Raw genomic sequence first — 16,837 nt, forward strand, 5'->3', positions numbered from 1 at the left:
GACCAGACTCTTGAGAATGTGCAGTTCAAACTGTGTTCTAGAAAGCCTGCCAGGCAGGGGATAACAGATGTGCACAGAAGTGTGAGGATCCCTGTTCTCAAAGGTTCTTAGCTTGGGCTGCACATTAGGATCTACTGGGAAGCTTCAAAAAGTCCGGATGCCAGGCTGCACCCCCCGACCATTAGCACCACCAGGGAGTAGACCCAAGACCAGTGCTTTCTAAAGCTTTCCATGCAGCTAGGGTAGAGAATCACTGCTTCAGAGTCTTAGCTGCAACATCATAACCTGCCCTCCGCGTGGAGATGAGGGCTTCCAAAATACAGTACCGCCACAGTTACAATAATAATGCTGGTCGTGGTGAGCTGCCCAGGTGATGTACGGAAGAATGGAGTCTCTCTATTGTACACTGGAAATTAATAAAATATTCTTGGTTATCTAGAATTAAAATAAAAATTAAAAAAAAACAAGAATGATTCTGGGATCATTTCTCTGTCATCTGGGAGGACATATTTGAGTTCTACTCTCTTAGGCTCCAAGATGCTTATAAATGTCCTCCCCTTCATCACGGAGGCCCCTTCCAGAGGAGAATGTTTCTCCTTCAATCATTAGATGCTGCTGTTTTCAGGTCGTAACCTCCTTTGCAAACTGTAAGACCTGTGAACCTGAGTCTGGGAGCATTTGTGACTGGGTTAGCTTCTGGTCAGCCATTACATATTAAGTGGCATCTTGCAACCGAGAGAGGGGAACTCATGGCCATTTCTAGCCTATGTATCTCCTGAGATTCCATGTGAGATGGTTGTGCACCCCGAGCCACCCAAGCCAACGGATCCCCAGTACTCTGAGCACCTCTAATCAGTATGATAAAGAGCTCCACACTTGTCCAGTCCACACCTGAAGGAACAAGTGCTTCAGCTGATCCTAACGGATTGGGCAAGGGATAGATCACCCTGCCTCCCAAAAGTTATTATGTCCCGGGAAATCAGGGTACAATATAAACAAGAATGGTTTGAAGAAAACCAATGAAGAGAAAAATCAGGTAAGGGTAGACTGAGAGAAAGAGATAGAAAGAGACAGAGGGAGTCTGGATTATACCTTGCTGGTATGTAATAATTTGCACTTACGGGACATTATCACACAGACCTTGCATTGTTCTCATGAAGTAGAACCTAGTAGCAAACAGAAGAAAATAGGGCAAGTCTTTTAATTCCTATTTTATGGAGGAGCCAAAAGCTCTGAAATTTTTCAACTTTTCTGTTCCTAAGTGTGGCATTCTGTGTTGTCTCTTCAGAGCTGCCTGCCAATTCTTTTATTTATCTGTCTAATCTTCTGCTTAATGCATCACTGAGTTTGTGCTTTCTACAATTTTGTCCTTAAAGTTGTATTTAGTCTTTAATCCAAATTTACCTGTTCATTTTCAATGATCACATGCTGTTAGCTAAGTTTTTCCTAATTCATGTCATTTTGTTTTAAAAATTTAAGTATTTTATGTGTAGTTATTTTCTATTATGAAATAGAGTCTTCTAATAGTGAGCATCCCTGGCAGTCTGGATCTACAGATTGTTATTTCTGCTGACTTTCATTCATAATGGTCTGTTTCTCATTTGTTGGTGAATATTGAGTTAATCTTAATTTGTGAATAATTCTCTCGGGGTCCAGTTCAATGTGCCAGTCTTCAATAAATTTTCCCCTCGAGTGGACTCCAGGCTTAATCTCCAATTTCAGTTCTAATATTCCATCGCTCTCAGGGCAAACTTGCTCTTCCCTTGTGCTTACCCAGATCGCTGATGGTTTTAGCTCACTTTTTAATTGTTTTTTTTTTTTTTAAGATTTTATTTATTTGCAGAGCCGGAGAGAGCATGAGAGAGCAGCAGAAGAGAGGGAGAAACGGGCTCCCCACTGAGCAGGGAGCCCAATGTGGGGCTCGATCCCAGGACCCTGAGTAGAAGGCAGGTGCTTAAAGGGCTGAGCCACCAAGGCGCCCCTAGTCTACATTTATAAAAAGAGTTTCCTTAGTCCTTGCAGGTTTAGCAGTAAAGTAAAAAAATAAGTTTTTTTTTTTTTAAGATTTTATTTATTTATTTATTTGTTTGTTTATTTATTTGACACAGAGAGAGACATAATGAGAGAGGGAATACAAACAGGGGCAGTGGGAGAGGGAGAAGCAGGGACCCAGTGCGGGGACCTTGGGATCATGACCTGAGCTGAAGGCAGATGCTTAACGACTGGGCCACCCAGGAGCCCCTAAGTTTTTTTTTTAAGATTTTATTTATTCCTTTGACAAAGAGAGAGGAGAAAGTAGCAGGCAGAAGCGGGGGGAGAAGCAGGCTCTCTGCTGAGCAGGGTGCCCGATGTGGGGCTCAATTCCAGGATCCCAGGATCATGACCTAAGCTGAAGGCAGACACTTTAACCAACTGAGCCACCCAAGTGCCCCCCAAATTAAATTTTATGCAGGATCGACTTGTATTGTAGCAGGAAAACTGTAGGCATTGAGTCTTCAAAGTAATTACATCATTTAATTATAAAGTAAGAGTAAAGGTGCCTAATAAACAATATTTTTTCAAATATTCATAGGCACAAGTTCCCCCAAATAAGGTTTGGATTGACTATGAAGGCACCAGCAGTTGAGACTAAACTTTCAACAGCTAAAACTTCTTAAACGATGGTTTAACACAACCGTCTTAAAATGGTTAGGAAGAGATTTTAAAATTGCAGTGCATTTGTTATTGGTATTTAACGGTGCAGCGCTCTGTTTAGTGGCACTTAAAATAGTAATGATCTTGTTGGTGGTATTTCTTCCCATATTTCAACTCCAAGGAAGAGTTCATATGTGGGTCATGGAAACAACTAGGTTGTATGAAACTTTAGGAAAGCAAGTATTTACATATTTACATATTCTATCTTCTGAACACCTCATTTGTCAATTGTTGTCACTCTCTTCTAGTTTGTCCACTGAGGCTGGTGGAATAAGGGCTCCAGCCTCTTTCTATTTAGAAGTGAGTACCAGGCCCCTAAAAAGAGGGGGGAAGGTCAATGTCAATTTCTGGGTTTTGAATCAGTCCTACAGTTAAGTATAAGATGTTCCACTGGAGGAAGCTAGGTGAAGATTATACAGGACCTCCCTGTACTCAATTTTTGCAAATTCCTGTGAACTGACCATTATCTAAAATAAAAAGTTAAAAATATAGCAGACTGGAAACTCGAGTAAGGCCTAGAGGCAAAGGGGTGTAAAGGAAGAGGTTGTGCCTGTCTCCCACCAGGCCTTAACAGAGTGGGAAAAGAGGACTCTTTGTGGCCACTCATGGTTTATCCTAGTTCTCCAAACGTATCGTGGGCTGGAGCCCTAACTCGGGATCGCAAACATCATTTGCTGGCTACGAGATCCCTGAGTGACCTTGCAGGGTGACAAGCCCCTGCATGAGGGTTTAGAAAACCGGTCCTCTTCTTGGAGACCCAAGTAATGGCTCCCTTCAGATGTTATGTTGATAGTTATTAATGCTATGTTTACAAATAAACACTACAAATTCGCACCATGGGAAAAATGAACTCTGTGGAGTCTACCAAAATAGAGGAAACATGCCTTTTACGGCAGATTGTTTAAAGTTATAAGGGGGTAAGGGAGGGCCTGTTTTTAACCAGGTTAAGAACATAAACAACATTTGTGAGCATTTATAAACACTTCTGTTTGTTGTGTTTCTGATGGATTGCAGTGTGTGCTTATCGTAAGAGGGAGGAATCATTTTCGATACAGTAGTAAGACATTTGATAGGAAAATTGCAAATAAGGAGGTGTCTCTCTGTGATTCTTGAGCTGTATTAATATTTTAAATCAATTAACAGCTTAATGGATAGGGTGGGAAAAAGGAACAAACTGATTTAGCTTTAGCAAGCAGCTTGAACATTCTCCACCACTATTTTACGTTTTGCAGAATTTCCATTTGTATTAATAACTTATTACTTCTATTAAACATGCATTTCCCCTAAAGCCTAATGTTTCTTCAGTGGAGACCAATTAACTAGGACAGTCTTTTCTTAGCTAGCCAATTATTTTAATTATTAGAATTTTTAAAAAATGTGCTTGCTTTGCATACATTTGACCGGTTGAACTTGCCCCCCAAATGCACTGACTTTGTATTCTAGAAAGTGGAAGATTTTTGGTGAATATGTGGAAGCCAAAAAAACTTTTAGAGATCTGGGGCTCTGCAGAGCAGTAGACTAACAATCATTTTTTTTTTTAAAGATTTTATTTATTTATTTGACAGACAGAGATTACAAGTAGGCAGAGAGGCAGTCAGAGAGAGGAGGAAGCAGGCTCCCCACTGAGCAGAGAGCCCAATGTAGGGCTCGATCCCAGGACCCTGGGATCATGACCCGAGCCAAAGGCAGAGGCTTTAACCCACTGAGCCACCCAGGTGCCCCTAGACTAACAATCTTATGTCCATATGCTATTGCTTTTCGTCCTCTTCTCTACCTTTAATTTGGTGCCTTTCCAATCCAGCCCAACCCTTGTTAATGAATTAATTCAGTTTCCTTGTTCTCTTGGTGAAGAAGCCTGGCTTGAAGCATGGGCAGGCAATTCCTGAAACCAGGGCAGACCTAGACTGTAGTAGGTGGGGCTCTATGATGACAAAACTTGAGGGTTTGTTCCCTTATCCTTTTGGGACTGGTACTAAAAGGTACATGAAGATCATATTTAACCAGTGTTGATAAAAACCAAAGCAATACAAAGGCATTTCGGTCATTAGACCTCCCTGGGGGTGAGGCCGGCTTACACTATAAGAATGAGAAGTACCACAGAGACAGACTTTGTCTGGAAGTTAGTGTCTCTTGGTAACGCCCGGAAGCCAGTCATTTTTATGCAAATGATAGACCTTCCTGAAAGGCAGGTAAAAAGTCGCTTCTGGGTTGCAGAAAGACACTGAACACAAGGGAGTAAAATAAAGACCAGAGATGATGAGATGGCTAAACGGAAACACACTAATAAAGTAGGAAAATGAGTAAGCGGATCTGTGGAATGAGAGAAAGAACAAGAATGGAAAAGGAAGAGGGAAAAGATCAGCTTACAGAAATCTAGGGCAACGGGCCGAAGGTACTAGGACTACTTGTGCCGCGGGTCGGTACTTACACAGGGACTGATCACACAGCTCAGTACAACGTCTCACATGCAACAGACCGAACCAGAGTGAAAACGGTGTTAGGTTAATTACAAAAAGAGGCCATGAGCCTGACATGGTTCTAATACTCAGCACCTTGTGTAAGTAAACCAAAACCCAAGCCTATCCACGGTCTCAAGGTTCAGAAATCAAACCCCAAGAACAATCAATCACAAACAGCCAACTAAGCTTTTCCAAATAAGGCAGCAGCTTAAAGCGGTAGCCAACCCAATAATTTCCTTGCTTTGCTTCAGTGTCTTTTCTATAAAAGTCTTGCTCCCATTTCCTGTCAGTGGAGGGTTCCTAACCATCTCTGGTTTGGTGCTGCCCTATTGGAATAGATTTTCCCTCAAAGAAACTCTCGACATTTTTAATATGCCTCACTTTATCTTTTAACAGTAGGGACAACAGGATACTCAAATGGCGCTGAAAGAAACAAGGCTAAAAGGGTGATCTTAGCCTGGCAGTGTCCTGAACTCCTCGGTCATTGGTGAATTCAATCTTACACTAATTGAATTATTCTTCAACTACCTATTCCTTCTTTCTACAAACCACTCCTTACTAAGGAGGAACTAGTGGTCAAAATTCAAATCATTTGCATATTATCTGTCATAGTTTGGTTTTACCGGAAAGCAGACCCTGGGCAAAAGCCCATAAGCCGCTTCCTTCTAGAGTAAATCAATCCCTGGAAGCAGAAATGAGGCAAGAAGCAGGAATGAGGAGGAAAGGAGGGAGAGCCTGCCCTACAGTATGGTATTGAGCTGGATACTGCTGGGTGCCAAGGGCCACTCACCAAGTTGTCTTCTGAAGCACTAAGAAGGACTGTGCCTCAGGACAAGGGATTGTGGTGGAGAAAGGAGAAGAATGTATTTCCTGGCTCTGACCTCCCTTTGGTCAAAGGTTTCCTCCACAGGTGCACAAGTGTGGGTTAATAGCCAGCTTGAGTTGCAAAGGCCTAAAGACAGAAGGCATCGCTCCCCAGGCAATGAGGGAGGTTCACAGCAGTGATCTGGGAGTTGTGGGGCAGTCCGGAGCCTCCTGCCCCCACAGGAGGTATGGGGTGGTCAGGTTTCCCACAGGAACTTGATGGTGGGTGGCTCACTGGTAAATGGGGTAAATGGCATAGGTAGGCCAAGAAGATCTGAAATGTCAATGGAGAGGTGTGTGTGTCTAAGACTTGGTCCTCAGAGACACTCGTAATTAAGTGTTTATGTTTAATTTAACTGCATTGCAAATCTGGTTATAATTTTATCCACATTGTGCCTTTTGTGTTATTCTTGCTTTCTTTTTTTGTTACCTTTCTTCTTTGTTACCTTTTTAACCTGACCTTAGGGCTGTCTTATAAACACTTCAATTTTCCCAGCCAAGATCCTTTCATTAGTATCTAGGAAATAAATGATTAGCCCTTGGTGCTTGCTTCATTCCTCTCTCAGTCATGTTACATCAAGCATGGCCAATTGTTATGGAACATTTATCATGTGCCTGGCATGGGGATATGTGCTCTCCATGCACTGTTTTTCTTAATCTTCTCTGTGAGGTAAGAATCACTATATCCACTTTACACATGGGGAATTGGAGGATCAGAGACACGAACTAACTGGCCCACGAGAGGTCCCATAATGAGGGGTCAAAAACCAGAACAGAACAAAAAACAGAACCCAAGTCTGATTCGAAAGCTCACACCCCGAACCACTCTGCCGGCGCCTCTCAAAGTGTGGTCCCAGGACCGGCAGCGGCAGCAGCAACTCCTGGGAGTTTTGCCAGAAATGCACATTCTTGGGCCCCACTCCAAACCTTCTGAGTCTAAAACCCTCCAACGGAGGCCCAGAAATCTGTATTTTAATAAATCCTCTAGTAATCTCGACATGGGCTGTCACTCAAGAACTGCTTGATGCTATTCTGCTTCCTACCGTTTCCTACTTGGTGTAGGATAAACACACGTCAGCTAGTGTCCCATTCATTTTTATTCTGATTATTCAAATTATCCTCAATCTTGACATTGATTTTTTTTTTTTCCCTTAGACTAATTTGAATTTCTGGAAAGGGAAAAAAAAAGAAAAGAAAAGAAAAGCCCTGAAAGAAGAACCCGATATTCTTCACTGTGGATTAATTTTTGAAGTGGTGTTAAGCAGACCATCAATTATTATGAGTAGAAAACTGAAGGGCAAACCTGCATTCAAATTATTTTTATTGCATTTCATGGTCTTGCTGGACTCTTACCATTTACTGATCAGTTGAGATAAAAGAAGTGATGGAGGTTAGTGAAATTAGTGAACTGCAAAACCTTTTTTTAAAGATGGCAAAGATACCTTTTTCCTGCATATGAGCCCATTGCTTAAAAGACAGATATTTGAGATAATATTCTTTTTATCTCACTAATTAAACATAAAGCTCGACTGAGAGCGCTTTGGAGACGTGTCCTCATCAGCGGGTCTTGGCACCCGTGGCAGTGTTTTAATTCAAGAAGCCTAATTTAATTAGCACCCTGCCACTAGGTCAGCTGCTGGGCTGCCTGGGATCTCTGGCCTGAGGAGAAATGTGCAACCCCTGCTCTTTTTATTTCTAGTAAGCCTCATAAAAGGTAGGATGTCCAAGGAGGGAGAGGAACTTTGCTTCTCCATCATGTTTCGCATACACTGCTAATTGAGCTGACAGTCTCCGACCACAGTCTGTTACTATGCCAGCTGAGTCTTCAGCTGATCCTGGGGAAGGGACTGCCGGTGTCCAATGGCTCCTCTTTGCCCTCGTGGCTCTTGAAAGATGGAAGGGAACTGATCAGAAGGAGCTCTTTGGTCTGCCTGCTTGAGTAACTGCACGTACCACAAAACTAGGAAGGAAGGAGGCATTCAGATCCTACTGGTAATGGTTCCACTATCTCTCCTTGCTTTCCCTACCCAGTGTGCTAATGAGGAGAGGAAAATGTGAGACTCCTTGGCTTCCCTAATTGCTGTGCTTTGCCCTCCTAACTTTTTTGTTCCTGCTTATCACGGTGAGAGTCTGGCTTCTGTCAATCATTTCTGGTTCATTCTGCCTAGAAAATAACAATGTGTATTTTTTGAGCCTTGAGATTATTCCAGCCCCTTCTTTTCCATAATTAAAACAGAGAAAATGATGATGATTATATTTTTGGTTTTACTTTGCAATAATGAGCCGCAGCAATCAGGAAAGGTTTGTTTTTCTAGTCCCTGAAACTTCTCCTGGGCTAATTCCCAAATTTTCCTCGGGACTGCAGAACAGCAGATTCGTTGGCTCTTACCATGATTCTGGATTGTGAACACTGGCTATTTTTAATCCTTTTCCTCTACACAATAGAGGCAGTCCTGTGTGGTGAACAGATCATAAGTACTAGTGCCAGGCAAACCTAGTTTTGAAACCTGGTTCCATTCTATACTAGCTTGGATTCATTATCTACTTGAGCAAGCAAGAAAAAAATTCTCCCTTTCCGGAGTTGTTTGGAGAACTAAGCGACAATAATTGCATTTTAAATCCTCTGAAACTCTTCCTGCCACATAATAGGTGCTCAATACGTGGGTTTTCTTGCTATTTCTACTTAACATCTCCTTTGTTGGGGGATGCTTCTTGGCTCTTGTATTTGATTTAAAGGATTTGATTTCTCTTCTGATTTGATTTCAGGTATAAAAAGACATCCCGATAAAATAAAAAAAAAAAAAAAAAAAAAAAAAAAAAAAAAAAAAAGACATCCCGAAATGAGCCAGTCCTAAGGTTGCTGGATCGTGGCTCACACTGCCTCAGAAGTGTAAGCTCAAAAGCTCATTGTTCACAAAAGCGGGGTTTTAGGGACAATGATGCCAATTTTCACATTAGAGAAAAAAATCTCCACTCTTCACATGCCCTCCTCTCTCCTCATATAGCTCTTTGGTTGCATGGTGATCGAACAGTAACAATACACAACAACAACATGTACAGTATCTGCTATTGTGGGCCAGGAACTATACAATGAACTTTATATTATTTGTAATTCTTATAGTACCTCTTCAAGAGAAATGTTATTATTACCATCTTACAGATAATAAACTGGAGCTCAGATAGGTTGTCTTGCCTATGGTCACAAAATTACTGTAGAAAGTCTGAGTAACTCCAAAGCTGGTGGTTATTGTTTGAGGGAGACAAGGAAGAAAGGAAGAAAGGAGAAGGGAGGAAAGAAGAAGGAAAGGAAATTAAGACAAGGAACAAGAGAGGGAGAGGAAGGAATCAGGTCCTTCATTTCAGATGGATTCTCTAGCACTAGCCTTTTTTCCTACCTCCAGCACCCATTTTTTCCCTCTGTCCCAGCAAAATGTCAGCTTTGGAAATAATTTAACCCAAATAATCACTCTGTTGGAATAACTCTCTCCTGGTGCTGCTGTAATTTGGCTTACAATTATAGCTAATTGAACATCTTCGAAGCGAGCTCAGAGCCGCATGCACATAGAAAAAAATTAATGTGCTAAGCATGCGAAAACATGATCACAGAAGTTCATTTTTATCAGCAGAAAAAGAAAGCAATTAGTGAGACATTTTTCAGCGAGGAGAAAAGACACATAGACACACACACACAACCTCATGATCTCAAGACAATCTCCAAGATGATCCTTGGGTCCCATTAAAGGTGCAATAATGAAGTGGGTTTGTGAGCTACAGGCTGGCATCTGTGAAAAGGTTCCCCTTCTCAGGAATCAAGACACATTAGTCTCATTATTTGCAGATCCTTGACAAGACAAGAGGCAGAGGGAAGCAGTAACCTAAAGAGATACATTGTAGAGAGAGGAGGTGGTTAATTAAAGGAAACAAAGAAAGGGAGCTTCACACATTTGTTCTAGAAAATCCCCTTCTAAAAGAGGTATTTCAGAAACAAACTGTCCTTTCTCTGGATAGGACCTCCATTCCATGGGAATCCGGGAGGACACCTGGTTTACCCCCAGCACTGTCCTGGCTATATATATGATCAGCATTACACCTACTGTCAATCTTTTAGTTAAAACTGGTTATTTACTTACTTATTTTAAATTTCTTTTAACTGTCTACAGTATTTCAACTCAGCTCATGAAAGGATTAAGGTCTGAAGAACTCCAGCTAGGTGCTGGTTCATTGCCTAAAGTAGCCAGAATGGAGGACTAGAGAAAGAACCATAGAATGGGTGGTCTTCAGGCAGCCCCTTACCAGAAGGCTTTATGCCTGGATGGCCACTTGAGGCTCCTTGTTCCTGCTTATCAGAAAGACCCTTGGCAACTTGCTAGGCAGGAAAGAGCACCTATGATTCCAGAATAATTTGGTGGGGAAATGAAGAGGCTGGAGGCTAAAAAGGAGTAACTCTAAAGGGAAGTGTCATGGTTTTAACTTCTACTGGACTGGCACTTGGCTTTCCCCAAGCCAAGGACTTTCAACTTTGCAACCACAGGTCATAAGATAACTCTCAGAAGGGTTTTAGAGGTGCGGTTGCTGTTCTGATAGAAACTGCCCTCAAGAGACATAATCTCTAAGCGGTAGGAGGAGAGGGGAGGATGGAGGAGCTCACCTCAGACACGAAAGGGGCCATCAGCACTTTTCCCATTTAGTTCCATATGTGTATGAGCCCACGATACTCAGGAGAAGAAAGCAGATTTGCCTAAATACAGTCAAAACCAGGCTGTATATTCCTTCCGTGGCTGTTCAAGCCCCCAGTTGTCCTCTGATGGTTTCGAGCAGTGGTTCTCAACCTGGGGCAGTTTTGTCCCCCCCCCCCCCCCCCCCGGGGACATCTAGAAGTGTCTGGTGGCTTTTTCAGGGAGCTGTTACTGGCGTCTGGGAGTAGAGGCCAGGAAGCTCTTAAACATCTCACTGTGCACTTGATCCTGATATCAAGAGTCATGGACTTTACGGATGGAGCCAGCCAGGTGCCCCCCGATGTCTCTTTTTTTGCAGGCCACTGGTACCTCAGATATCCTTCCCATGCACTGTGCTAGACTCCGGTATGGACAACGGGTTTGTATTTGTAGAGTAGTGTCATACCTATACCAAGAGCATCCACAATACCTTGGGAGGTATGCCTTGGGCAACAAGATGCCCAAATAAAGCACAGAGCACTTGCTAAGATACAGAAAGGAGGCTAAATAACTAAGTGCAGTATTTTGCAAGCATCTTGATCTGAAGGTCGTTACCGATATGTCTTAAAGGAGGTATACTCAGAAGATGTCTTGTTGGAATGAGATACACTTCTGAATCCATTTTGTGTGCCAACAATCTTTAATCACAGAGCCAGACACTAGTGGTAACATAATAACATAAGAAAATGAACAATATTCTAAAAAAATCAAACCCACAGTTCCCAAACTCAAGTTTAGATAATTCAGTCTAGGAAAACATAACAATTGTTAAGTGCCCACCACAGACTTAGGCCCCATCTCTAAGTAACGATATAAATTTGTTCTTTCAGTTACAAAATTCAAACCAATTCTTTAGATACATTCTGTCTCGGTTCTTTTGCATTTCACTGCTTAGCCACAAATCCAAAGCCCAACTTGTGGTAGGGAATTAAATAGGACCAGAATAAACAAGCCAATTTAAGGAAACCTTAGAGGGTAAAAATATTATAATTGGAAGCAAGCCTGCCACGGTTGGAGCTGTTGCTGTCAGTTTGGGGGAAAACTCTCCTTAGGTATCCGCGGAATGCTGTCAGCCGCTGTCCTCAAAGCTGCCACTATTCGGGCAAGAATGAAAATGCATCGGACTCATGGGATCAGACACGTAGCCTGCAACGGAATAGAAGTTCAGCTGTTACTTACCGGCTTGTGGCCCGTCTTGCCATTTTTTTCCTAACCAGCCTCACCCAGTGCACCACACAGCTGCCAGGCAGCTTCTCCCGGCTCCTGGGCTCAGGGTCTGGGCAGGAGTTGGTGGCAAGCAGTTGTAAAACAAAGGCAAAATTTAAAATGCAAACAGAGAGCTGAGACCAGGGGAACCCAAATGAGGGGTGTGTGATGGGGACCCAAGCTGGCCACGTCTGGAGTCAGGAAGGGGGTCAGTCCAAGAAGGTGGTGTATTGCTACGGCTGGAAGCCTGGGCTTCTGCGTCAGGCAAATCTGGCTTTGAACCCTGGCTCCATGATTTACGGGTTCTGTGGTTTTTGTCCACTTAACCTTTGTAGGCCTCGGTGTCTTCATTTGTAAATAGGACATTAATTCATAAGGTTGGTAGCATAGACGAGACCATCCCTACAGTATGTGACACCGTGAGTGTTGGGCAAATGGCGGTGATAAAAAGAAGGTAGAGCTAAGTACAGGGCAGAAGGAAAGAGCCACTCTCTACAGCAGGTTGCCTTTGGTTAGGTTTGATTTTTGTTTTTCCTTCCTGAGGGCCTGGTTTTTAAGTGGACCTCAAAGTTTAGGCCCAAATACCAGTGGTATTTGATGCTCATTGAAGTGCGGGCCTCTGCTGTGTCCAGAGAACGCAACCTGTGGCTCAGGACCAGGCCGCTGCCCGGAGAGGACACAGGACTTGTACCGGGAAGCCATTCCTTTTCCACGGCAAGTAAGGAAGCCGCTCGTTCTTTGCTTCTGTGAAAACAGGCACATTTGTCAACAGCTAATGCTGCTTCTGCTCCCCTTTGATAGCTGAGTTTTCAGAACCGACTCAGCCATCTACATTTTTGTCAAGGCATCTAGCAATATGCAGTTGGATAGGTTTATTTATTTTCATAGGAAGGCTCTCTGGCTAATCTGTTAGGCAGCACACACACTCTCCTGAATGGACATGCGGGGAGCTGCAGCTGACGTGTCCTCCTCTAGCTCCCCTCCAGTGGGGGGGCTGGCCCGGGCCAGAGAGGAGGAGGGTGTGTGTGTGTGTGTGTGTGTGTGTGTGTGTGTGTGTGTGGTGGGGGAGCTGAGAAGAGAGGAGGCAGGGTCGGGATACACATCACTGAATCCTGATTTTGGGTGGACTTACATAAAATCTCCATCCTAAAGCAAAATATTTCCTCTGGTCCCGCCTGAAACTGCACCTTCATTCCAGGCACAGATAGACGTTTTGATAAGCTCGTGATCCTTTTATCATCAGCTTTCTCCTGGGCCACATGCGGTGTTACCTGCGTGTGAGGCTATGCCACGCCCCTTCCCGTTGCAGGGGAAATCTCACTGGGGGTGCTTGTTCCTCAGTATGGGGCGGCTCTTTCCGGGATGGGTGGCGGAGTCAGCGGGGCGTGGGTGCTGACTTTTTTTTTTATCGATGCGTCATTGCCAGAGTTGGATGACAGGTACTTGGGGGGCTGTTCCGCTGAAGAGGGACCCGAGTGAAATTTGACTGCAGGCTCTAGGAAAAGACTGAACCACGTCTGCACGTTTTGTTGCTTGAGGGTGAAAAGCCTCAAGTACAGAGAGAATTGCTCAGTGTGTAATCTTAACTTCATTCTCTAGCCCTGCTCTTTGGGGGCAGAGAGAAAGAAACAGTTCCTGAAGTAGCTGTTTTACCGCAACTAGCTTATGCGATGAAAATGGGGAGCAATTAAAGGTTCTTTCTTGTACAGCAGGATGTTCCTAGGGGGAGACAGTATATCTGTCTCCTTTGTCTGTTGGAGCTCTTGCTCCATCCAAATCCCCTAATGTTTTCTTCCACCCCAGTACACACATGCGGGGGAAAACCCGGCTTCTGCATTTCTGCATCTCTTCTGTCTTCTCCATCTTAAGGAATTCTGCTCAAAGTCTTACTCCTTTAAGAAACAGATCGTTAATGAAATGCTTCATCTTGAAATATTTCCTCCACCATGAAAGGGAAGACTTCTGGTCAAAGCACGCATTTCAAAGGGTGCCCTATATTTTGTGGTTGTGTGGTCACATCTGTGAAGGTTTGAAAAAAACGATATTATCTCTATGAAAAATGTGATGATGTGACACTTAGAGCACATTTTCCCCTGTTACTAGACTGGCCAATTATGTTGTAAAGCTGATGATAAAAAGCACTCGGCTACATTCTGGACACGTCCTGGGAGTCAGAGCACAAAGTTTCCTCTCTTTAATGTTCCCAAGTAGTTTGTCTGCATCCATCCAGAACAATTTTTTTTCCCTTCATTTCGTAAAGGCTTTCTTATGCCTTAGGTAATAATACTCAGCAAACAAGGTGCATTGGTGAGGATCCCAAAGCTGAGGGCTTCCTGGGTCTATGGCCATCTAAATCAGAGAACCGGGAACACATCATCCAATTTATTCCTCCCCAAACCCAGTTCTTGTAAAAAATCTGATCTCTTTAACTGACGTACATTTTTTTCAGTCCTCCATATTGTCAAGGAAAGTTCCCATGAATAAATGAGCCCATTGTGCTAAAATTCCAATTAAATATAGAGCCTCTCAGGCTTAGAGGTTGGAAAAAGGACATTACAGGCCTCGCACATTAATATGGCAGCTGGTGATGAGGGCGATTACCCATCCTCTGGCTTCCAGGGGCCTGCAGAGAGCTGCGTTAACTATTTCAAAGAGTTAATTCCTTCTAAAGTATCAATTCCTTCTAAAGTAATCCTGTGCAAAATGGATACCATCAATGATAACTTCACCTCCTCTCTAGATTTGGAGGAGATGGCTGGGTTTACCTTTTACCCTTGGGTACTTTCTAAAGGGGAAGAGCTCCTGGCATATGATGGAATTGTGGAGACTCCTGTCTTGTTTTTCTCCTCCAGACATACCAGCCATGTGGGGCTTAGAGGCAGGGAGCTCAGTAAGGTGGCAACTAGGTTTTGGAATATCACAAGACGCCGGCGACTGTTTTCATGAGGAGAGTTTTATCTTCTTCCACGTGGACTCACACTGATATACATACACAAATACACACTTAATGCACACACATCACTAAACTCAAAGATGAATGCAGAGTTATATAAGACAAGATCAAAGTTTGTACTTTTACAATAAAGTATCTGTAAATCATCTGTTATTTCTCGTTATTATATAAAACAAAATCTTTTCTTGTTATCAAAATCTTTATCTTGTTATCACCTTCTCAGGGGCAGGTCCCTTAATCGATCTGAATCATCTATAGACTTACCATATTTGTCAACGGGGGAGAACTGGAGACCTCTCTTCATCTCCTCCAAAGACAGACCTTGAGAGGAACACTGTCCAGCACTAGAAAATTCCAAGAGACATATGTTTTCATACTATGAAAACTATGGTGATGGTTTGCTAATAACATTTTTATAAAACACAATTTATTCACTCAGCATAGATCCCAGAAAACTGACAAAATGATACAAAGGTTTTTTGTTGTTGTTGTTGTTTTTAAGATTTTACTTATTTATTTGACAGAGAGAGAGATCACAAGTAGGCAGAGAGGCAGGCGGAGACAGAGAGAGAAGCAGGCTCCCTGCTGAGCAGAGAGCCCAATGCGGGGCTCGATTCCAGAACCCTGAGATTATGACCTGAGCCGAAGGCAGCGGCTTAACTCACTGAGCCACCCAGGCACCCCCAAAGGTTTGTTTTGTTTTGTTTTGTTTTGTCTTCAAGATTTTATTTATTTGACAGAGAGAGAGAGATCACAAGTAGGCAGAGGCAAGGAGAGAGAGGGGGAGAAGCAGGCTCCCTGCTGAGCACAGAGCCTGATGCAGGGCTTGATCCCAGGACCCTGAGATCATGACCTGAGCCTAAGGCAGAGGCTTAACTCAGTGAGCCACCCAGGTGCCCCTCCAAAGTTGTTTTGTTTTGTTTTTTTCTCCGAAGGTGTTTTTAATGCTACAAGTGACTAGTTGGGAGAGAGTTCAGAGTTATTTAGAGTAAGTCAGATCTGGGTGTGAGTCCTGCCTCTTCCAGGGAGGCTACAAAGGGCATGCCACGTATTCTCAGCCTCAGTGTATTTATCTGTAAAATGGGAAAAATACATAAATAATTTCAGTTTGTTTTGATGATTAAATTTAATACAAAGGAGTGTTGATTCTAAATTCTGAATTAATATCATTATAAGCCTTACTCAAAAGGAACCAATCACCAGAACATTATTATCTTAGTAATAATCAATATCAAGAAACCAATGGCAAGAGATATTGTTATTATTATATTGCTGTTGTTACAATGGTAACTATAAGAGATAGTGATGATAATATTTATTTCATGATTCCTTGTAGTAAGCATTTACCTCTCTCATCTCCCTTGATTCTTATCACTACCAAATCATTTCTGCCATTTTACAGGTGAGAAAACTGAGGCTGGAGCCATTAAGTAACTTGTTACTCAGGTTTGGTAATTGGCTCAGCTAAGGGTGGAACCCAAGGCTTTTAGATTCCAAAGCCTGCATGCCTATCTACTATTCAAATAGGAATTTCTTCCTGGTTCCTGGCCCTAATTAGTGCTTCTCTCTCCAACTTCTACTCTTTTATCATACTGGTTAATGGGGTTGCTTCCTTTTTAGCTCTTCAGACTCGAAACCTGAAGCCAAGGAAACCTTCACCCTCACAGTGAATCATACCTGTCAGTGAATTATATACTTGTGGTCTCTCTTATGTTCACGTCAGTTTATACAACCATAAGATGGGAATCATAACAAAACTTGGCGTATAAGGTTAATCACGAGAACTAAAGAAATAATAAGTTTAAAATACTTTGAAAAGTGCTAGAATTTAAGAAACAATACATGTTACCTACTTTTATTATTTAGAAAGGTCCAACTCGAAGGCAACATTTCCTCAGTCTTCTTGGAAATCCCATCCAGGATTTCATACCTTCTAGTACTTCTAT

General features: G+C 42.7%; 1 protein-coding gene across 1 annotated transcript in view; it reads right to left on the reverse strand.

Annotated features, from left to right (window-relative positions):
* Window positions 1-11,761: 11,761 nt before the first annotated feature.
* The window catches only part of LOC116566999 (serine/threonine-protein kinase TNNI3K-like), a 315,363-nt gene continuing 310,287 nt past the window's right edge, over window positions 11,762-16,837 (reverse strand). Inside the window, exons 26-27 of the mRNA XM_032301742.1 lie at window positions 15,156-15,235; window positions 11,762-11,878 (exon numbers count right to left, since the gene is read on the reverse strand). Of these exons, the coding sequence (XP_032157633.1) occupies window positions 11,802-11,878; window positions 15,156-15,235 (157 nt within the window). The 3' untranslated portion in view covers window positions 11,762-11,801. The remainder of the gene's footprint in view (window positions 11,879-15,155; window positions 15,236-16,837) is intronic.

This window comes from Mustela erminea, chromosome 10 (assembly GCF_009829155.1).
Source record: "Mustela erminea isolate mMusErm1 chromosome 10, mMusErm1.Pri, whole genome shotgun sequence".
Taxonomy (NCBI): domain Eukaryota; kingdom Metazoa; phylum Chordata; class Mammalia; order Carnivora; family Mustelidae; genus Mustela; species Mustela erminea.